Genomic DNA, 24,030 nt, shown 5'->3' with positions numbered 1-24,030 from the left:
GCTGTCACATATTTGGATACGGTTACGGTCAAGAAGGAAGGATTTAAGGCTATTAACCACCACATCGTTTACATCATTCTAGTGGAGGTTGAAATTTCCCAGGAAGATCTGAGTGCCCTGGAAATCCACGTTGGCCGAAATAATGTCCATGATCTGTTCTGTGAAGGGAATGTTGTCACAAGGGGGGTGGTAGATTGTGTGCAGTTTGCATGAATGATTGATGCCCCCAGTCACATCAATGCAAAGGTATTCACAAGATGGCAGGATGTCGGCATGAATGACTTTCACTGTTAGATCACTACTGATATAAGCATGCGATGCCTCCCCCTTGACCACTAGTTCTGGTCAACCTAATGATGTCAAAGTTGGGAGGCATTTAAAGGTCCAGGATGGGAGCGGCTGCGTCCTTTACCTAGGTTTCCGTCAACATTACAAGGTCAAGATCCAGGACAAGAATGAGATCGGCAATATCTGCAACATGTTTAACAGCCGTTCTGCACTTTAGGAGCACACAATTGAGACTAACGGGGGTGTCCGTTGGTGGAGGTTGAGTGGCGGTGACTATCGTGAGGTTGTTCTCATTTAACGTTCTGGTGTTTGGCCTAGATTCTCTGAAGGGATCAGTGGGGATTGATTCAATTAGATGCAGGTTTGATGGGGTAGAGGGAAGTGCCAGATCATATAGAAGTAGGAGAGAGTGAATATCACTGTCAGACAGGGAGGCTCTACATCCAGAGGGGCGAGAGGGGTCATTAGGGTGTGGAGCGGAGGCCCACCTATGGGGTGTGTGGGTGGTGTGGGATGCAGTTCACCTAGGATAGGGAGGGGCAGGGAACCAGATACAACCGCAGTTTGGAAGCGAGCGTAGCTGGAGATTGGTCATAATGGAGCGGCTTAGTCTGGAATTAACTGACAGATCCTCAGTGATAGGCTACGAACATCTGCCTTAAGTTGTTGTGGTCCGAGTGCAATCTCGTTAAGTTGGGCTTCCAATGAAGTGTGTGAATGGGGATGTGAGGCTAGGTCCAGGGGACCCTGCGTTGGAGGATAGCTAGTGGGGGAAGGGAAAAGTAGGGCAGGTGGCGAGTGATTGGGCCCCGGTGCAGAGGATTCTAGGAAATGGAACTGTGTGTTTGGAGGGATTTGTAGCATAGGGGAGATGGGGACGGACAGCTGGCGACACTTGCCAGCCTGTCAGACCAGGTCGCGAATGATGGATGGGCTGGGGGAAAGGATCCTGGGGAGATTCCGAGCAGCGTTCTGAGAAGTGGAGCTAGGGGAGTTAGAACCAGCTAACCATGAAGGGGGGGGGAGGCATGTGGACTCTTGCTGTCGCGGCTCATTCACAACAGGCAATGTGGTGGAATTGTTATTCCTCAATAGAGGTAGCTAGAGGGGGCCCTTCGGAACAGATGTATGGTTAGCGGTTGGTGGTGGAGAGGTTGGAGATAGAATTTCCATGTTCTTGGGAACCATTGAGGTGCCGCCCCTCCAAGGGTGGCGGCACTGAAGTTGGCGACTGACTTCATGATGTTGAGAAAAAAGTTGTCAAACATTAGATTGCGTTCAGACCCTTGGATAAGGATGGTTCTGTTTTTGTAAAGTGAGATTGTGGCTTCAGCTCTGTAGGCTGAGGAGGGTGCAACTATAACTCTGAGACCATGAGGAGTTTTAAGGGAAGTGGAAATCTTGAGAAGAGAGTAAATGGCCTTCCGCCTTTTAGCGTGCCGTTTAGTGTAGAAGATGAGATCATTTATAGTAACACCCTTATTGATGGAGAAGAAGGGGTCTGACATCAGGGTTTCAGGCTGGGTTTTGAGTATCTATGTTTGAAGTTTTTTGCAGCATTTTGTTAAAGGTTCGGGGGGGATATATGATTCGGAAATCATTCTGGGCTGTAGGTTGGGAGAGATATGTTTCTGAGGTTTCGGCTCCATACACGCACCGCCTTGTCTCCTCACCAAGGAAGCTTAGATAAGGAAAGGTCTGCGCCGACCATAGGAGGCGCAGGTAGGCCAAGAGTCTGAGCAGAGGTTGGGGACGTGTCAAGGGCTTTGATGTGTACGCAGAGGGAGAGTGTCCTGGGGTTAGGTTGGGATGGGCAATTGCATGCTATTTTCTAGCCACTCACCCTCAAGTTCATTCAGGTGGACTAACACCTATGAGAGCCAGATGAACCAGGGCTAAAAGATAGGGGGCTGGTGTGCAATTGAGTCCCACTTGCTCACCACGCAATAGAGTTACACTTGCTAGCTACGCACCCTCTGGTACCGTTGGGTAGACCAATAACTATGAGAGGTCAGATTATCCAAGCAAAAGACAATAGACTGGGCCGTAGTAAGTAGGAGGCAATCCTAGATTTATAACTTCAGATGGTAGGCAGTTCAGGCAGGCCGTTTCAAACATGGCCTTAGAGGAAAATAACCATCTCCAACTATGCGGTGATGGGCCCAACTAAGCAGGTAATCACACTAGGGTGCTAGAGGAGGTTTAAGGATCTGCGTGGGCCAACTCCCCACGAATTACTTGTATCACGAACAAGGCCACGGGTCCGGAATTGGGAGGTAATGCAATTGATTAGGTGTACTCTACCACTCTAGATGGGGAGGTTTCCCTTTTCAGGATGGTTCTTCTCACACACCAGAGGTGTAATGCTCATCATAGGGGTGCCTCCTTGCGTGAAGAACATAGTCTTCAAGTGGGCTACAACCCCCTCGCTGCGAGGGAGGAGCTCGGGGATGTTTTTATTGAGTATAGGCGGGTCTACTAAAACCCCATGAGAGTCTGGTGTGTTGGAAAAAGAGGTGCAGTGCTATAATGTGAATAGATAAAACTGGCTAAAGGGTTAGCTATAATGCAATTTTATTCAGCTACCCAGAGTCTGGATTAAAAACAGTGAATAGCTGGTAAGAAAGGTGCCGTCATTGGAGGCAGCTGTATAAATGCTAGACCAACATGTTTCGGCCAAAGGACCTAAAATAGTGTCACGGCCTTCTTCAGGGTCAATAGTTCATCTGCTGCAATGGATAAGTGAAATGAACGTTAAAAAACATTGAAAAACACTTGTAGAAAATAATAGTGTAATACTGAATCAGTAGATTTGGCAGCACAGTATGCTCAACACACAACCACTGTTGGTTGTAAAATTCACTGCGTCTGTCCCGGCATTTTAGCCATGTGGTACGTGCGCCAAAACCACATGTGTGGGATCCAGGGACCAGGCAGCGCACGCCCGGGGAACTAAGCAGGCCCATGTTTGTGATATATGTAAAACAACCCACTCCAAGATGGCCACCAAATGCTTGGAATGGAGCAAGCCCATTTCTCTTTACATGGTCGGGGGGGGGCGCCCATCTTCAGCTCCCGTGGGAGGAGGACAAAATGGATGCCCAACCTCATCAAAACACTATCCGAGGCAAACAAAATGGGCATCCATCATGTAAACAACTGACCTACAAGGGAAGCACAATCACTTTAGCACTGTTAGCAGGAGCAAAATGCACAGAGTTCTAAAGCCAGCAAAGAAGATAGGGAAAAATCTGGGAGAACATCACACAAAAGATGGTCATACCCTTCAGCATCCTGTTATCACTTCCTAGAATTAGCCTTGAAGGCCTCCTCGTGGAGAGTCAAGCGCACAAAGGCTGTGTATTGTTTATCCAGTTAGTATTTTAATAATATTACATCAATGCCTAAATCTGCATCCACCAATGACCAGCAAGTGCTCGATGACCCATTGACAAGGTCTTACTAGCTCCTTCTGACTTTTTATTCACTTACCTGCAAACAGTGGTAGTACTTAGGAAAAGCCTCCTTTAAATTAGTGAGTGCAATAAAAAGCTTCACGTTATATGCAACGAGATGGGTAACTGGTGGTTATTGCACCAACCATACCACCAGGTGCGGTCCAGTGCGTTGGATTTACACATGGTTCTAGGAAAACTGACTCCTATTCTTAGCTTTACCACTATGTAAAAATATGCTGAGAATGTTGTTCTATAAATCTGCGTACAAAACAGTGATGAATGGAATGTTTCAATTAATCTCAGCCACTGGCAGCCATTCGGGCCGTATCCCAATCCATTGTCATTTTGCACACCACGCCACCTCAGTTTGGACTCAGCTATGTGCGAATTAGTCTTGACCCTGCTCTAATAGGAAAAGTCTAACCTGAACAGCCAAGCCAGGTACTCCCTGAACCGGAACACAAGCAATGCAGGGCCGATTTCATCCTTGTAATTGGGCAATCAGCTGGGTACTGCTTGGTTCCATTTACAGTGTACATGGGACTCGCATCTGGTAATAGCCGTCCCACTTAAGCCAACACAATGCGTATACAAAACAGTGATGGATGGAATGCTTGAATTAATCCCCACCACGGGTAATCACTCTGGCCACGTCCCATCAGACCTTCACGTTCAGCTATCAAAGAAATTGCTGGAGCTATTGAACAGGCAAGGCAAAATGGGAAACTTCCTTTCACAATTCATGAGGGGATGGCCTGTGTGGTGCAATAGCTTGGAGGAGACACTGCTTATTCCTCCTATTATAGATCCCTGACCATGATTAACACAGATGGCAAAGTAATTTGTAAACTCCTGGCTGAGAGATTGCGTGTAGTGGTGTTTTTTTTAAAACCTTTATTAACTTTCTCTTAATAACGAGACTTAATTCCATTTGGTACATTTGGCAATAATCAAGCACAGAATACAATATCACAGTCTGTCAAGCTAGCTTAAGTCCTGCATTGTCTACTTTCCACTAGAACATCCAATGTTCACATCATAAAGTAGCCTTCAGTTCTACCTTGCTTATAGCTCATCTTGGCTTACAACCGCCTTTCTCCTCCTCCACTCGCTCTCTCAGTAGTTACTGGCAAACAACCCGTCTGACCTTAGTGTTGCTGGCTAGTAACATTTCACTGCCACCCTTACCCTGTAGTAACAGTACCTTCTTCCCCTTGTGCAGAAGTGTCCACGCTTTCAATCTCATCATCCATAGTCGCTAGGTATGTCTTGTACTATGCCCAGAAATGTTTGGGGTGACTGCGCGAGGGGAGGAGTTCGCTATAGCACTCAGTCTGTGTGCTGCAGTACATCATGCCCCTACACCATTCAGTAATAGTGGGGGTCGGGCCCCTTGACCAACGTATTGCAGCTCTGCGCCTGACTATCAGCAGTCCCATGTCTAAGTCGCCTGACTGCTTTCGGCAGAGATTTGGAAAACCCCAGTAAAGCTAGCATGGGTGAGAGTGTCATGTCTATAATGTTTCCCAATTCTTTAAATACCAAGACCCAGAAGTTTGCTATTCTTGGGCATATCCAGGCTAAGTGCAAAAAATCTGCTAATTGTTCCTCGCAGCGTTCACATTCTGCTGTGTCCCGCAACCCTTATCTGCATAGCCGCTCGGGCGTATACTAAACCCTATTCAAAAACTTGAAATGAATCACCCTGTGTCTACAACTGAGGGAAATACGTTGAGTGCTCTCACAACAGTATCTCCACTTTGCGTCATCTATGCCCAAGTCAGTTTGCCATGCAAGTCGAGCCTTAGTGTAAAAGTTTTCCCGATATCCCATTGACAGTTTGTAGATGTTGGACACAATTATGGTCGGGGAGTCTGTTTTAATCACATATGTGAGAGAGTCTAATTCAGGTGGCTCTGCATGTTCACTGCCTAAGATTTCCGTCAGGGCATGTCTAGTTCTGTAAAACTGGAATTTTTGGAGCATTGTGACATTGCGATCAGTTGGCTTAACCTCGTCCCATTTCTTTGCTGTGCCCTCAGGGAACATTTCCCCTATTGTCTGTATGCCTAAAGACCCTAGTGCTTGTGTTACCCCTTTATCTCTGCATAGGGGCAGCCAGTTACACCATTCTAACGGAGTCAGCGGGGAATACATTATCGCCCCAGCTTGCAATTTTAGTAGGTGTTGCCAGACATGTCTAGTCGTTTTAATAGAGTCTAGTATCCCAATCCTGCGGTCCGGCGGAGTGAACAACCGCACTGATAGAGAAGGTAGTGGCGTCGCCATTCCCTCTATCTGTAAATGTGATGTATCAGGCAAACCATGCATCCAGTGGTATACGTGAGCGCTTTGCGGTGCTCTATAATATAGGTCGAGGTCTGGGGCACCTAGGCCCCCCCCCAGTCGGTAAGGGAGAGTAAGGATGTCCCACTTGATTCGTGCTTGTTTCCCCGCCCAAGCTAATTTTATCAGCAACGAGGTGAGTGTGCGAAAAAAGACGGTTGGTAGAACCATAGGGATATTGGCAAAAAGAGATCAGAAACAGGGGAGTCTTACCATTTTCATAATAGAGACCCTGCCTACAAGCGATATTGAAAGCTGGATCCAATTCTCAGTCTCATCCTCCAGTCTGCTGATTTCGGCCCCTTACTTCTCTCTGAACACCACTTCTGAGTCCGTATGTATTCTGACTCCTAGGTACCACACTGGTTCCGTCGTCCACTGCAGCATGTAATCGGGTGTAAAGGGCTTGGTAGTCGGGGTAAGTGGGAAAATTATAGATTTTGTCCCGTTACCGTTCCAAACTTCACCACTTTCCTCAGTGTAGGTGTCCGATTGTGTTCAGGGTGTCTTACATAAAGCAGCGTGTTGTCTGCATACGTAGATACAATCAATTCAAGCCAGCGGCTCCACCACCAACGCATCCCTGTCGCGTACCTCTAGTTATATGAATTGGAGCAGTAACTAGGTTGCCTATCTTGATTCTGGCAGTAGGGGAGTTGTACAAGACCCCTATCATTTGCAGGAAGATGCTTCCCAGACCCAGTCTCGTCAAGACATGCTTCATGAATGGCCACTTGACCGAGTCAAACGCCTTTTCCGTGTCAAGGAGCACATCCACAGCTTGTACATCTTGTCTAGTGTGCTGTATTGCCCCGAACACAGTTCTTGGGTTGTAGGTCAAGTTTCTGCTGGGGACAAATTCCGCTTCCTCTGGGGCCACTAGTATCAGGACCAGTGGAGCAAGTAGAGTCGCCAGAATCTTGACGTATATCTTGCTATCTACATTCAATAGTGATAAAGGTCTATACGATGAGCAGTCAGCAGGAGTCTTGTCAGGCCTCAATATAGCTACGATAACCGCCTCTATCATCGAGGATGGCATGATATCTTCCCCGTACATCTCTTCGAATAATGTAGCAGGTCTTTGAATTCTTATTGAAAGTTAACTGTAAGGCAGTCAACGCCTGGTGAGCTACCCGTTTTCATGTCTGTCAGTGCTGAACTTATTTCCTTCAGTTCCAATGGGCCCATTAAATACTCACGGTGTTCGTTTGTTGGCCAGGGCAGTTTAATGTACGTCAAATAGTCCAAAATTTCAGCATCAGTGCCTGCACTCTGTGAACTATAGAGGGGCGAATAGTATTGTCTAAACCGTTCCGCAATCTGTTTCATCCGTGAGGGTCTCCCCCCCTCAGCACCTCTAATCTCTGTCACTACGGTAGCCCCCCTATGCTTCTTCAGGAGCGAGGCTAGTACAGCGCCCAGGTGCTCCCCCTCCCCATACTTGGGGGCCGTCGAATATTTGCCTAAATGCTTGATCTCCGAATCCTCTGCATTGTGATATTCTTCTAACAGTGTATGTAATTCCGCTGTGACAGCATCTTCAGCTCCATCTAGCAGCCTTTGTTCCAATGTTCTAAGGGAACATTCCAAGTCCAATAGCCGCTTACGGAGCACCCGGAGGACTCCGGAGTGCTTGGACATGGCTTTCCTGTGGATGTAGACTTTAAATGCTTCCCATACTACCGTAGAAGCGTCCACAGAGCCAATATTGCAGGCAAAGAAGGTGTCTATAGCATCAGCCATCTCTGATTTAAAAACTATATCCAATAGTGAGTATGGTGGGAATCGCCAGGTGAAAGGGGAATATATTTCTGTGCGGTGTCTAACACCAGCAAAACCAGAGAGTGGTCTGAGAGTGCGGGGATCACTGAATATTCACGAACCCGATCGCAAATCTTCCTAGCCACCAGCCAGTAATCTATCCTAGAGTGTAGATCGTGAAATGCAGAGTAGTGTGTGTACAAGTCCTTATTCGTATATTTGCCAGACTTCACACAAGTCTAACCGTGTCATCGCGTGCCCAATTGTGCGTGCCGTCGCAGTAATGCTGTGTGCCGATCCTCCCGACCTGTCCTGCCATGGGTTCAACACGCAGTTAGTCGCCCCCCCAAAGTTGATTTGCCTCCCTCCCCCGTATTCCTGCATCCTTTTTAGCAGTGACTCATAAAATTTCGGTTTCTCATAGTTAGGGCCATATACGTTGACCAGTATCACGTCGGCACCTTTCTCCTTGCATCGTGATATCGCAAACCTACCCTCCTGGTCAGTGACATGTGGCCCCAGTTTTATATTAGATTTAGGGTTCACCCAAGTAACCACCCTGCGCCCGTGCGAAGTGAAGCCTGCTGCATGTATGTTTCCCAGCAGTCCCCTGCTTTGGGGCATGCTGCTGGTCAATGGCAAATGCGATTCCTATAGCAAAGCTATGTCTATGTTGTGCCTCGACAAACAAGCCATGACTTTCCTTACTTTCCTATAATCATTGAAGCCTTGCACATTACATGTAAGGGCCCTAATCTCGCTATTTGCGTCTGAGTGAAGTGTACCATTAGTTTCCATCATTGTGGTTGTGTAATTGTTGGCAGGACATGTAGTTGCAATAAAAGCTACGTATATCTTGCCAAAGAACTGCGTTATAAAGAACTTCATATTTCGTTAGTCTCTGTACCCCGCCTCCCCCCACCCAAGCCAAGCATACCCCAACTCTGCCATGGTGGACTCTCCCCAAACAATCCCCAATTATCATATCTGAATTCTCATCTGACAATGTCAATCAGTCAACAAAATTGGCCTGGCTCAGGTTGTGATGCACACATGTGGGCGGATGTTGCCAGCCTTGTATAGTAACTTAACCTTATTAGGCTATGTAAATGTAAATGTGTGGGACTTGTAAAGCGCACAGCTTCCCGTAAGCGTCCCGGCGCTGAAGACCGCTGGGGAACCCGTCCTGGCTTTCCCCGTGAGATGGTCCCTTCTGGGTATCTCCAAGGTGAAACCAGGCATCCCCGGCGTCTGTGGGGGGCCGTTGTAGAGATGAGGCAAGCCTAATACCCAGAGTTGCCGAGTGTGATCCCTGGTTAGAGTAGGCACAGAGGCGAGAATTTGTTGTGTCCGCTGACCCTGGTCCACTACCCTGCCGCGTTGGGAATTGAACCCTGGTCCCGGGCCGTTCTCTGCTTCCGGGTCTGCCGCCTCTAACCAGTGAGCCACACCACTCCACCGCTATATGCCTATTACTGCCCGTCATTAGGCACATCTAGACCATCAGGTATTAAAACAACTGTACCAGTCTTGCCCAGAAATTCTCAGTTATAGTGGTGTCTCAACCCAGTATGCTCCATGCATTCTATCCAAACTTATAAGACGCTGTTGAAAATCTTAGTGGCTCTGTAGTTCTTGCCCCGCACCCGCTATCCATTACAACTGCAATTTAACTGATGCCCTACTTGCCCTCCAGGCCCTCCCCAGTGCCACCATCTTAGCTGTACGCATGTTTGCCCCAAATGCTAGTCCTGGTCATCAAGGCTGCCTCCGGTCGCTCCCTCCTGGTTGTTCTGCTGTGTACTGCGCTGCTGCTCTTTTAACCACTATTTCAGGGCTTTCTGTAGAGATTTGGGGTCTGTGAAAATCCTGGATCTACCCTGTCAGTTAACTCGCAGCCTCGCCGGGTACAACATGGCATAGTCCAATTTTTGTACCCGAAGCTGACGCTTGAGCGGTGCAAACTGCCTGCGAGCCTCCTGCACACGGATTATGAAGTCCGGGTAGAGTGAAATAGCAGAACCCTCGTACTGCAGTGTCTATTTCTCACATGCTGCCCTCCGCGCTGCATCCCTATCCCTGTAGTTCATCAACTTAGCAATGATAGGCCTCGGGGGACCTCCAGGAGCAGGCCTCGAGCCCAGCGAGCGGTGTGCTCTCTCTACCACGAACATTGCATAAAATGTTTTGCTTCCCAGTAAGTTGACCAGGAGCTTTGCAACAAAGAGCTCCATGTTCCCAACCTGAGTGGACTCTGGAAGGCCCATAATTCGTATGTTGCTTCTTTGGGACCGTGCTTCTAGGTCCTCTGCCTTATCTTGCAAGGTTTGCAACGCTTTCCCCATCCGCTTATGTTCCGTATCCATTTCTGACTGTGCCTCCCCTACTTCGGTAACTCTGCGCTCGGCCATGTTCAGCCTCTCCACTTGTTTATCCATCCGCTCAGGCATTCTATCCATACGATAGGACAGGGAATCCAATTTGGTATCAATAACTGACGGGCTTTCCTGCATGTCGGCAAGCATTACGCAAATATCTCCTTTCACCTGCTCAGATGACTCCTCCTGCGCGCCGGGACCCCCCTCTGGCGTGCTGTCTTTCATCCTGGGCTTCCGCTGCTCGAAGGTTATGTTTGGCTGTGCTTTATCCATTTTACCCATATTGGTTGCGCTATACCAGTAACGATTGAGGGTATTTGCGCTTATCAAAGCCGCTATGTGGAGCACCACTATTGGTCTCTTGAGGGTATCTTTACTTTCCCAGACTGCCACTTCAATGGGAACACAGTATGGGCGCTGCTCTGTTCTCCAGCAGTTACGGTCATACAGTTGTATAAATTTGCACATGTTAGCTAGGTGAGCACAGTGTCCCAGCGACTACTCCCTGCTGCAACACATTCAGTGTAATCTGCACCTCCGCTATCCACAGTCCGTGCCAGGGATCATTAACATGAATATTCTAACTGGCAGCAGCACTATCCCGCCCTCTGCTGCCTGCAGTGCAAGTCTCCTGCGTCCCAGCTCCACAGTATCCGATCCGAGCGACTCCGAACCTCAAAGCACTAGGTCTCAAATGCCACTTCACCTGGTTAGGCTCAAGCAGCGTACGCGAAGCTCAGAAGAACTACGTGCAATTTTGCTGGTTGTTTGAAGCGTGCAGTGCGCCTCACATCACCCTCAGGCGCACCGCACTATGGATCGTTGCAGACCCGCTCCGCCTTCCTGAAGCGCCGTGCAGAAGAGCGGGCGCGGGGCACTGCCCAGGTTCTCTCTCTCTCAGGGTGGTGTGCCCTCGGCTCTGTTGGCGAGTCCCCGGACCCCCAAGCACACCGGATCCTCAATGCCAGGGCCGCTCCACCTTTATTGTAGCTGCTGTTTCTCTCTTGGGAAGCTCCGTACTTACGGTGGCACCCTGGGCCAATCGCGATCCATGATGCTGGGCAGGCTGAAATCCACTCCCAACTAGCCGTCTCGTTAGAAACACCACTTCGCAATTGCAGCCGCAGGTACAGCAGGAATCCCCCAGAAGCTCTTTCCTACCAGATTGTGGCACGTCCACACGGCTCATCCTGTTCCAGGCGGTGCGTATCTATCAGTTCCGCTCTAGGCCCCTTGACGCAGGTCCAGGGCACTGTGATCTCGCTTGCTTTCGTTGGTTGCAGGCCATTTGATCACCTGTAAAGTCGATCGCAGCATGGAGGGCACTTAACAGCACACGGACCCAGGGAAGACAGTCTGCATAGATCGGCCTGATGCAGGATAATTGATGGCTGGGCGGAGCTCTTGTCTTAGGCAGCCATCTTCGGCTCAGGCAAGCTCCGCCATGTAGTGGTAGGGTTGCTGGTGCACCGCAACCAGTGAAGCGTCATCCTAGGCCTCAGTATAGCTATGAACCTGGGACAGCTGACACATGTGCTGCACACAATAGAATATAGGAGGGAGGACCTAGCACTGACATATGTGGATATCACAAAGGCATTTGACACTCTCAAGTAGGCATATATGATATAGGTTCTCAATCATATGGGGTTTGGCCCAATCATTTATAGCTAAGTCCGGCTCTTATAACCCAGACCGGGACTGGACATTGCTGGTGTCCTCAGTTGGGCCCTTATCACTGATCCTGAGGTCATGGGAGTATTAGAAGAGACCAAGAGGAGCTACTCTAGAAAGTCTGAAAAGTTAAGACTTCAAAGACATCCTGGGCATTAGCAGTAGCTTACAACAGAGGTGTGCAACTTTGAGAGGACTTCATCTGATACAGCCTCCAGACTTGCTCTGCTGGAGGAATTGGTGCTCCAAAAAGAGACTAAGTCCAAAGGTAGAAATCTTGACCGGATAAAGGCATGAAAAGTATTAACCCAACAAGAGGACTTCAGCTGCCTTGAAATTAGAATTTTTCCTCTCAGTTCCCACCAAAACCATCAGCTTCAATGAGGCCTTGTCCAACTGTTATTCCACTTAGAGAGGACTTCGTTGGATACAGCCTGCAACTTAGCCCCAGTGGACGCTTTAGACTTCCGTAAAACGGACTAGAGGCTATATATAGGAAAGTCATCAATGGTGATTTCCTAATTGCGAATTCTGTAGAGACACAAATCGCTATTTTTAATGTATGAAACTCTTTTGAGTTTCATTAGCGATTCCTAGTGGGTTGCAAATAGATGAACCTCATGAATATTAATGGCGTAAGTGGCCATTTGTGACCCACTAGGAATCAAAGTTATCACAGGGATGGAGGCCTGCTGTGGTCAGCAGACCACCATGTCTATGATTTGCTTTTAAATAGAGGACAGAATGTGGCCTAACGGCTAGGGCGGTCAACCTCAAATCTGGGGAACCTGGTTCCAGTCTTGGCAACAGCACTCAACAAACATCCTGTGATTCTGGGAAAATCACTTAATCTCCCCTGGCTAACAAAAATGAATGTGTCCTTGTGTAACACAGCAGGTGCTGATGTGAAGCGCTCTAATATTGAATACCATCGGGTCAAGTTTGCGCTATATAAAACTCTGGGACAAAAAATAAAGCAATTTTTCTTTTTTTAAACGCAGCTCGTTTTCCTTTCAAGGAAAATGGAATGCGTTTAAAGAGAAAAAAATGAAATGTTTAAGTTTCATTGTTTAATGACCTCTGTTCTATCACAGTCAATACAATATCGTGCCTAGATTGCGGTCGGCCATAAACTACGGCTTCAGATTGGCACTTTACTTTTTCTTAGTGCTTTTGCCTTAAAACTTAAAAAAATTATATCTCTGGTTCCTCTTATTGGATTTTAGTTGTTTTGGTGGCCTCCTCCTTTCTCTATTTTGCTTGTGCATATTTTCCTAAAGTTAAGCTTGTCTGCTGCCTGCTATTGCTACCAGGGGTTAAGCCCAAGTTTGTATATTGAACTTGTGTGTTGGACTTGACAATAATTTGGCCTTATTACGTGGGAAGGACTCCTATCCTTCCCAACTAATAGCCCATTCTCTTACACCTGTGAAGTATTTATTTGTGATTGCAGAAAATAATGGGTCATGTATGTATAGTGAGATTCATTAACTGAGGGGCATAAAACTGGTCAAAATAATAAAAGCAAATAGAATGTACATGATGCATAATACTTGCAACAGACAAGCTGCCCTTCTCCCCCTCCAATTGGCACATTAGAAAATGCACAACTCCCTCAGTGTAGAGGACAATTGTGGCATCATTTATTTGGAAAAATAAATATCAAAGGATGTTTTGCAGAACAAAGATGTGGTATGGTTGAATTCTAAAATGTAGACCGGAATCTTATGATCGTAAACTGTCAGAATGGTCTGTAAAATGGTGTCCCCTAGCATGATGCAGTAATAGGAACCTAATGCAGACACTACGTAAAACTAATTAAGTGAGTAGTGTGGAGATGTTTTGAGATATTTTGATTCTTATAATAGTCGGCCTATTGTTTACTCTACAGGATGCATTATTTTGGTCTTGTAGACAGTATTACTTGGCCAAAGACCAAAATAATGCATCCTGTAGAGTAAACAATAGGCTAGGGACAAGATGTGTGATAAAGAAGGTGCTGTTAAACACAATTATCACAGAAGATCACCATAAGAACGACGATTTCAAAAATACAAAAGTTTGACATTAAAAGGAATTTGAAATATGCTCAGGGCACAAATGAAACACTAATAGAGATAGGTAAGCGACAGATCCCGGAGAATGACCTTCAGTAGAAACTATTCAAGGCACCTATAATCAGCGCCAGGAAACTTATGGTGACCGTGCGCTTTACAAATTCCTATTAACATAACATATACGATGAAAAGGAAAGTAGGGCCAAATCACTGGAAAATGTGTATAAAAAATTCAGGATTCTTAACCTGGCTCATATTCTAAGTCCTACCATTAACCAATCAAAGGTCAATAAGTGAAAGACAAACTGTGCAGCTTACTTTGAGTTGTGGTTCTAAATATGTTATACCTGTTGTGTACATTCCTACTTTCATGTTATGTACCATCCTTTTGTTGTGTATTTTTCGAGCAGCACTGACCAATAATAATTGCTGCTCTCTTAAAGCATTAAACCCACATGCATGGCCCCCCAGGACAGCCCTTAAAAAACAAAAGGGTGTAGAGTCCCGGAAAAGGGGTATATGTTCTATATATTGCTCCCAGCGACACATAAATTATAGAGCACTTAGCAACATTACCCCCAAAAGGAAACACTCCCTACCATGAACCGGGTGAGTGACCTTCTTCAGGCCATTAGGCTGCAGCTGAATCATACAAGAATAATTGTAGGCAATAGGGGTGTATGCATTTTGTTGTTGTTCAGAGAGCAGAGGCCCCTTGGGGCATTAGAACTCGGTACATTCTCTTTGTCCAGAGAGGGGCAAATTCTCTGGCACAGTGATGGGAAGTAGTCTCAGAGAAGCACACAATCTCTGCACAACACGAACATTTTCTTTTTTTTATTAACTTTTTATTAAATAATGCCGTTGAAGCATATAGTATGATCACAATACAGCATTACTATACAATAGCATTGCTTCAAAAAGCACACAGAACTATGCTATCTAAGTAACAGTGACTTGCTCTCTAGCACAGTTTTATTGGGTATACTCTGGCACAATATACCAATACAAGGTGTTGTTGGATTCTGCAATACATTACTGAGAGGGCATTTTTTAGGGCACAATAGTTTGAGGACATGTTATGATATTATATTCTGTTCACAGTCATAGTATTTGTTTGTCCCTAACACCAGGGTCTTGAGTATGATGTCTTGAGGACAACAGTCTCTGGGTGGTCAAGTCATTTTTGTGGCGTAATGTACTGAAATTATTGAGGCCTTTTCTCTGTAATAATAATGCTCTTAAGGTATATGTCACAATTTTTACAGGCCAGCTTCCTAAAGGCACATGAGCCGACTCTTTGCTACTTCATTCACTATATTTTATGGATATAGGGGATTGTGTGATAAAATATGCTGAGTTCTTACGCCGATATTTTGTGGCGTAATTTTTTGGAACACTGTGGTACAGTATCCTATTGGACTGTCCTCTCACAGTTTTGCAGAGCCAGATTTTCTCACAATACCTTGGAGCAATAGTTTCTGACACAATATGTTAGAGATCCATGGTCGGATGTATCATAATATTGGTGGCAAAAGATGGTCACAAATTGCATACTGACTTTTAGCGACCAATCTTTAATTTTGTGGTGCAGCCTATACTAATATTTTTCATCTCAAACGTCCAGTCGTACGAGTTTGTAGAATAACTCGCCTAATTAATCTATATACTATCTTGTCTCAATTCCCAATTAAGGTTTTGCATATATAAAACAACAGTACAGCCATACAGTACGAGTGGCTTTTGATAAAAGAATCTGAAAAACTAGCCTCAGAACATGCTGGGTTCTCCCATGTTCACAAACAAGTTAGCTACAGAAATCAACCATGTAGCCCAGACCGCATTCGAAGAGCACGAATCAAGGATAGGAAACGTAAAGACCATGGGCCAGAAGCACTGTCTGCAGTCAGGACAGGAAAGGACTATAGGAAACCCGTGTGGTCAGTGCACTTATGTCCGATTCATGTTTTCAAAGCAAGGCTCTAGTCCTCATCGCTCAGAGTGGCAACAAACACAGGAGTGGTGGTTTTCAAAGAACATCAGAACACCACGACTGAGTTTGTATTCTTAAATTGGAAAAAAAAATGTAAGCAGACACCGTTCCTTAATTGAAAAAGTGCTGCTTTTTTTATTCTCGCTGGAGAAAAATTATAGGGGGGGGGTTACTCATTTATTTTCGAAATCTTAAATGCTTTTGCAACTCACAACATGGGTTTCAACCCTACTAAAAAGCTATTTTGTTGTCACAAACCCTGTGGTATTGGGAATTACAAGGTTTGCAATTGCAAAATGGCATTGTACATCTGGCTCCCAGTTTGTGGCACAGTTTTCAATGGACATTATCAAATACTACACCCTTTTGCAAAAGGCATCCTTTTTTTGAAGATATCAAGGAAGACTTCTCAAAATTAACCAAAAGCTCTGGTTCATGGAGAAGTGACCTAAATAGCCTACCTTCCTGGTAGAGGCGCACTACGATGCGTTTCCTCCTTTCATTAGCAGCTACTACTGCTATGCAGTCAAACAAAAGCCTTGTGGCATAGTTCAGACTGAATAGTAGGCCCTGCAAGTGCTACAGAAGCATGAATCTGAAATGTCTGAATCGTTTTTGTTCAGAATTCTACTGCACATTGCTGCATCCAGAAATGTAACTAGCTGAGTATCAGTATCTTAGAGTTTCCATAAACATGTTACCAAACCTTAGATCCTAGAGTATGTCTTAAGCCTCTGTCTTTTTTCTTTACCAAAGGCTTATTTTAAAATATTCCTCCTTTCTGAAGCTGCTACTTACTTGACACACACTGGGGAAATATCTTGCTGGAAATAAAGTAGATATGCTTCGAAATTGCAATCTGCCCTTTCTTCACGATATCCAGGACCCAGGTATCTACGGTTCTCTCTTCCAGGCAAGATAGTTAAATAATGTATAATCCACCAGTGTTCTAAATAGTGTAAACGGGCAGGTACTTGGTTTTGGGTGCCAAGGAAGGGTATTTGGAAGGTCTCCATCTCAGGGAGCAGAATAGCTTCTTCATATAGAGAAGAATTTAGGTATTAACATCTCCCTTGCTAATGCGACTGAGAGGCTTTAAAGTTCTGAAACACTTGTTCATTATGGCTGACCGGTTGAAAGGTTTAGTAGGTTGTGCTTTCATTTCAGCGCTGGGACACTCAAAGTAGCAGTGTGCTGCTATATAGGTTCTGCCATTCATTCGTTTGCAAGCCCACAGATTTAAAGATGTATTTATTTATTTTAATAATGTGCAAGGCACAAAAAACAAAAGTAATCATGTCCAGGTGACTGAATCATAAAGTTAAAAATTAAACATTAATGAAACCCCCAACACATATTGATATAGATAACGACCAGGGTATCTTGGTTATGCAGAAGGTTTGTATTAAGAATTAATCAAGACATTTTTACAATATCAATGGTTGCTCAAAGGCGCGAAGGTGAGGACCTTTGAGCAACCGTCGATATTGTAAAAATGTCTTGATTAATATAGTGCTGAAAAATAGACCAGACCGATCAATTGATGTATTTAAAGTGTGCTCAAGCATCAGCCAGTTCGCTCTTGGGGCTGTGAGATCAGCTGAGAACAGCTAATACACAATAGTGATGTGACTCAAGCTAAGAAGTTTGACAGATGTACTCAGGGAAAATAAATAGTTCTGGTTCACGATGGCTCTTCCTTCACTTGCCAGCTTTCTATGTCCTCTTCCTCTTTCTCCACTCTCTTCCTTTCCTTTCCTTAGTTTGTTTCAGATTGGTTTCAAATGCATTTTGACTGCTGAGGGTATTGTCAACCACTTATCTGCGTATTACGACTGTTGTATTCTTAAGGTATTTGGAGAATGATTTTTATATAGCGCGAACTAGACCCGAGACATCGGGTATTAGAGCGCTTTACATGAGCACCAGTTTCCTTACAGACGGACACATTCATTTTTGTTCGGCACAGGAAGATTAAGTTATTTGCCCAGAATCACAGGAGGTTGAGCGTTGCTGCCGAGACTCAACACAGTTCCCCAGCTTCGAGGTCGACAGCTCTAACCGCAAGGCTACATAAAGAAGACCTTTTTTCAACGTTCTCTAAATTTCATGTGGGCTTCGTTACAATAGCTTCACAATTAAGCTACCAGACACGACAGTCAGCCCCCACAGCACTACTTTTTTAATCTTTCAAATATGTAGAAGAAGCTAGTCAGCATTTTTCAATACTTTTAACACAGGACATCGATTACTAGTTCCTTTTGTAATTTGCGATCCCTCCACAAACATCCATGACTATAACTGCAAAACTATAGTCCTCTTCCCATCTATGTTTGTTTTTAGAAATATATTAAAGATGTTGACTCCCTGACCAAAGATTAGGAGTGAAACAATATCTGTTAACATTTTTCACAGACTCAGTGGGGCATTTAACTTAATACACTTCAGTACCAAGGGCTGTTTTACAAATTACCTTGGGGGCGCAACAGACGTGTGCCCCACCAGACACTGTAGTATTACAGGAGAGGGCACACGCACTTGTGTGCCCTATCCTGTAATACAGATAGGCCTGGTATACATCTAGCACCAGCGTTATGCTTGAGGGACGTTCCCCCATTTGCATGGGGGCTTAGCCACAACCAAATGAGGGAATCACTTTGCCTGTGAGCTATATGATAGAAGTGGGTGTGGAGGCAAAGAAATCAAGATGTGGTATACAGTCAGTGCGCCCCCTTAGGGTAGCCCTTTTAAGGGGTCCCATGGATCCCAGATATCCCCCTCCAGGTGGGTACAGCCACTCACTACATCCTCTTGGGGCTATCTCTAATCCTCTTTGTACTGCAGGCGGGTACTGCATGCACAGAGCAAGAGGACCAGCTGCTTCAAACAACTGGTGCTTCTTCCAAAAATGCGCTGCCCTTACTGGGTAGTAATGGGGCGCACTATTCCTGTTTATGCATGGTGCACCTGTGTAAAGGTGCACCGTGCGCAACCTGGTACAGTGGACCCTGTTTATAATACGGCCCTGGTATGACACTTTGAATGTAATTACCTTGCTCACTGGTAGTCAATGTAACGACTTTACCCTGTGACGTGTTATATTTTCCTGAATTGAGGTTGCCTTCCTTCTGCCATGTGTGTTTTTGCATTTTGCAGCTGAGCCACTGGCTGCTTTGGAATTCCAATGATAAAAGTATTAATATAATCACGTTTTAAATTGACTATAGCACCATTTAAATTTTGTGTGTTTTTTTTTGTTCGATATATGTATCGGTTTCAAATGTTTCAAAACGCTACAGAACAAATCTGTGACACAAAATTAAGCTCTGCACCCCAAGCAACTCCCACATTGTTCGGGTTATTATCTAAAGATTTTGAAATGCCGATTAGTATAGGAGGTTGATGGAACTTGTCACTATTTAGGAGTTTTTGACTCTAGCTCATGAGTAGCACCTCCGTTTTTGCTCCACTTATCTTGATGCCACTAGTATTCATTCACAGAGCCACGTGTTATTGCCGATTAACTACAGTTAAGCAAATCGTAGGGCAGAACCATAAGCCATGTCCCTGGCCATAATGTCTTCCAACGTTTTTATAATTGTTTTATACCATTTGGTAATAAGATTACACCTTACGAGCCCATTGTCTAATTTTTTAGTGTAAATGCTAGCTGATGTTGCCCATTTTATTCCATAAAAGTTCATGGTTAATTCCTGAAGAGGAATACATTGACAATTTAATAGGGATATGAGTGAGATCTCTATTTATAGTTTTTCTTAAGTTGTGTACATTTGCATAAGAAAACGAAAAACATTCACCACACACTTTCAGACCCCAGTGCAAAGATATTTCATACATATAATTCATAGGATTCTTTTTTAATGTATTTGTGCACTGTATATTACAATGTGCTGGTGTGTTTTTTTTTTTGTTTACTGATAAAACAAATAATTACAATGTCTTTAGTGCTCCTATTAATTATGGTGGTTATAAATGAAAAAATGCCATACTTTACACGTCCCCGAGTTACCATTAATGTAAGGATTTTTTTTTAGTCCAACATAGATTTATCTGACACAGCAATTAAAATGGTGTCAAAATATTTCCTTTTTTATACACTGGCTCATAAACCCCAGATTGTGAAGGGGCGATGTTGTGACTTTGTCTTGTTTTCTTTTTAGGTACTACCTAATTGCACCTTAGTCTTGTCTGTTATGAGTTTTGGCTAAGACTCTACTTTAGTGGGCCTTCATCAGAACTTTTATGGGCTTAGGTATTTTAGCCTCAAAGCTAGTTTAGCGGGCCTTCATTAGGACATTTATGGACCATTTACTCTGCATTCCTGTTTTTGTTGTCTGTTGGCAAGCTTTGTGAGTGTTCATATTACATGGTATGTCTGCTATAGCTTTATGACCTCATAAGATTTGGTGTATCCGGAGGAATGCTGTAAACTGCCCTGCAAACATGTGGCTCCTCCACTCTATTTAGAGTCAGGGGAATCTCTGGGTTATTACCATCGCTGGGTTCTCCACAGGCTCCACTAATAACCTGTTTTCTAGCGGCCATTCAGTCACAGGACCACAGGGTCCTAGTGGCTGGGCGTCCGTCGTTTATTTTATCTTCCCATGTCTGTTATGTGATGCATGACGGATAAAAGCAGAACAAAATGAAAAATGGTCCTCAAGTTCATGAAGAAAACTGCATGTGTCTCGGTTGTTGGTGTACAGAAAACTAACTCTTGGTTAGGGAGTTTGTCTGTGTACAAACGTTTTTTTGGTTTACATTGCACCTGCTTGGCTGATCCAAGCCGAATTTACCTATGTTACTGTTCAGTGATGGATAATGTAGTGCCTATTACACTGAATAATAGTATATGAAACATGTGATGTTGTATATGCTTTGATGATTGCTGTTAAGCATTTCACTCATAAACCTCATTCCCTTCATTTCTTTAGGATGACTGATGGACATCCCTCAATTTCAGAAGACTGAGTCACATACTTTTGACATTATTATTGGACCGCACTAATTATATGGACTTGGCAGCGCCAAACTAGAAGATGTCAAGACAAACATTATAGCATTGCCTAAACAGTTCTTATTTAGAAGTTTGGTTTTCGGCATACTGTTAGGGACTGGAAGGGTTCAATTGAATTCTCCAATAATAGCTCTCAATCATGTGCTGGAATTGCTGAAACACTGAAAACAGCGTTGATGCCAAAGTTTAAAGAAGCTCAAAACCTCCGTATAATTGTGCCTATTGTTTCTGATACTTGCCTCATTCTTACATTCATCACTGTGTTCTGGTATTTACTCAGCAATACTTTCTCTTTTCTTTTCACAAAATCTCTGAGCTTTGTAACCTCTTCCTTTAATATTCTGTTCTCAAGTAGAGCTGTTTCCCAAAGTATGCATGCACTACAAATGAGTTTGATTTCTCCACTTCCATTAGTTCCTAATCCTGTGCTCATAAAACCGAAGTATTTTTTCTTTACATGTATGCTTACCTTAATCATGTCTCATGTTTGCCAACTTCAGCAGAAACAATTCTTACGTTCCAAAGATCCAGCTAATTAAGCAATGTAGGCACTAATTCATTGACAACTATAAGATGTGAACTACATTTTTGTAGGTGCTTTTGGGTGGACAAAACTTGGAACCAAAAGTGTGTGTACATTTTGTTTATATTCCCTATATGTCACCAAGTAAGAATCCTTAGTAGATCTGACTTTATGCAGGATCGGGTAGCGCAGTAACAGCCATAAGATGATTTTGAAAACTGAGGTCCAAAACCTGCAATTCTACTTCAAGGTCTACCCCTCTATCCAGGAGAATTATTTATCCACAGAAGAAAATCTAACCAACGGTATCGGAGCATTCAAGAAAACCTACCTTAGCTGTGGCCCACAAGGCCTTTGCTATTTACACCTATCGTATTAAGTTCCCTGTATCCAACTTGACAGCATTCCATAAATATGCATTTATAAGGCATATGCTATGCGTTATAAGGCATAGGCGTTCATAAGGCATATGCTAAATCTATTTAGTTCCTTAAATTTTCCTAAATTAACATCCACATCATCCCAGTTTAACCAAGGTTTCAGGACCACAAAATAACAATTGGTATCTTAGTAGTCTGTACTAATAAAAGATAGAATGAAAGACGAAAATGTTGTACTTAAATAAAGTTTGTAGTTGGCAAACTATGAAAAAGTGACCAAAGTGATACTGAGACCAAAAAAAGATATGTCAATAACCTATTTTACTATTTGAGTATCACTGTTCTTTTAAACATGTCCATCTGGGTCTTTTATAGGTTCAGTTTAAAGCACTTTGTCCAGCGTAGAAGGTTACACTTGTGGAAAACGACATTGTCTTGTTGGGTTGGTTGTTTAAAAAACCAAAATAATAAATTATTTTTTATGAAAAAATGATTGCACAAAGATGGTTATGGTTGCAGGGAAGCATTAGTTTGTATGCAAGTGTGTGTGTGTGTGTGTGTGTGTGTGTGTGTGTGTGTATATATATATATATATATATATATATATATATATATATATATATATATATATATATATACATACATTATAAACCTACATACATGCACATATATAACCATACATACATGCATACATAATTGGTAACTGTGCAGTATACCACAAGACTGAAGAAAAAGGGGTTTATGAATGTCACCTGAACCACGAGATGGCAATATAAGCCCACATTACTCATTGTATTTTGTTTCCATATCACAGGATTTATAAATTGGTTTTAGGACACTTTATAAATATGTAAAGCATTTGAGTGTTATCTGTTTACTAGTCATAGTTTGCCTGATACTACAGATATGCCTGTTAAAGTTTTAAGACATATGTGTTTTACTGCAAATAATGTGTTAATATTTAAAATGTGTTTTATGCAACAATGTGTATTATAATTGACACTTTAAAAGCAAAACACTTTATAAGGAAATTATAGACATACATTCTAATGTGCTTTTTTGTAGTACAGTAATTCTATAGAGTAGGCTTGGCAAGGCATATATAAAGAAGGAAAATAAAGCGCATTGTAGTACAATATAACTTTTTGCTGAACTCGTTCTGTGGTTACAGGGTTTATTTTCACATACTCTGGAAGATTCATTAGTAGGTGCTTTGATAAAAGATGGGACTGCAAGTGTGAGTTTGTCAGGTGTTCAAATTAATGGTCTAAGAGCAGCACTGTCACAGTGAAAGCTTTTTTTATTTGTTTAGGGAAGCAAAATATCCTGCAAATGAACTCAGCACTGTGAAGTATAGGGAATAATTAAGCTATACCTCTTTTCCGTGAAATGTGAGATTGGAACCACTGGCAAACATTCAGTAGGAAGGCTCATACATATAATATATACATAGACAAAATATTCATGTTTCAACCTCATTCTTTTCTATATTGATTTGGGGATTATTTGCTGAATTTGACTAACCTTAGGGTAATTTTAATAAGTTCATCAAGATTTTAGCTCAATTCAAGAGGAAGGATAGCCATAAAAATCATAAATTGATGCATGACATGGAGTAGTTTAGGATCGTAAATATATTTGAACAAGGTTTGTTATACATTGTACGCTTGGTCACATGCACAGTGGCATGAAAAAAAAATACACGTATCAAATCAAGGCGGTCTCTTACACCATGTTACATGCCTCCAGTTATACATAGAAACATGCCCCGGGTTCTCCAATGTGCAACTTGAATAGTTTCGTTTCCCTATATTTCTGTGACAAGTAACTTGTTTTAATCCTAATTATTTGTATGAACAGCAACATTAATTCTATGTATCAGTTTGTTTGCTGAGCTAATATTTTTACCTCACTTTATGCTGCAGATTTCTGGTGCATCTCAGAGTTTCGTGGTTTGTACTTGTGTGCAAGACAATATGTATGTTATGCCGGCAATGCACACAAAGAGCTTTTTAGCCACGATTCAGAACAATAATGTAAAGTATAGTAATAGTAAGCATATATAATTTCCCCAAATGTTAATTGCTACTAAAGTGTCTGTTTGAGGCATACATACTGCAGATACACATGC

General features: G+C 43.5%; 1 protein-coding gene across 2 annotated transcripts in view; it reads left to right on the top strand.

Annotated features, from left to right (window-relative positions):
• ARPIN (actin related protein 2/3 complex inhibitor) overlaps positions 1 to 23,040 on the top strand; it is a 229,552-nt gene extending 206,512 nt beyond the window's left edge. The window contains exon 6 of one of the 2 annotated variants that reach the window (XM_078683241.1): positions 20,914 to 23,040. In XM_078683241.1, the coding sequence (XP_078539367.1) occupies positions 20,914 to 20,922 (9 nt within the window). In that variant the 3' untranslated portion in view covers positions 20,923 to 23,040. The remainder of the gene's footprint in view (positions 1 to 20,913) is intronic. The other variant, XM_078683240.1, reaches the window with a different exon arrangement.
• Positions 23,041 to 24,030: the final 990 nt, after the last annotated feature.

The sequence above is a fragment of the Lissotriton helveticus genome, chromosome 3_1, assembly GCF_964261635.1.
Source record: "Lissotriton helveticus chromosome 3_1, aLisHel1.1, whole genome shotgun sequence".
Lineage (NCBI taxonomy): Eukaryota > Metazoa > Chordata > Amphibia > Caudata > Salamandridae > Lissotriton > Lissotriton helveticus.
Note: the sequence above shows the minus strand (reverse complement) of the source record. Positions and strands in the feature narration are given on the sequence as shown.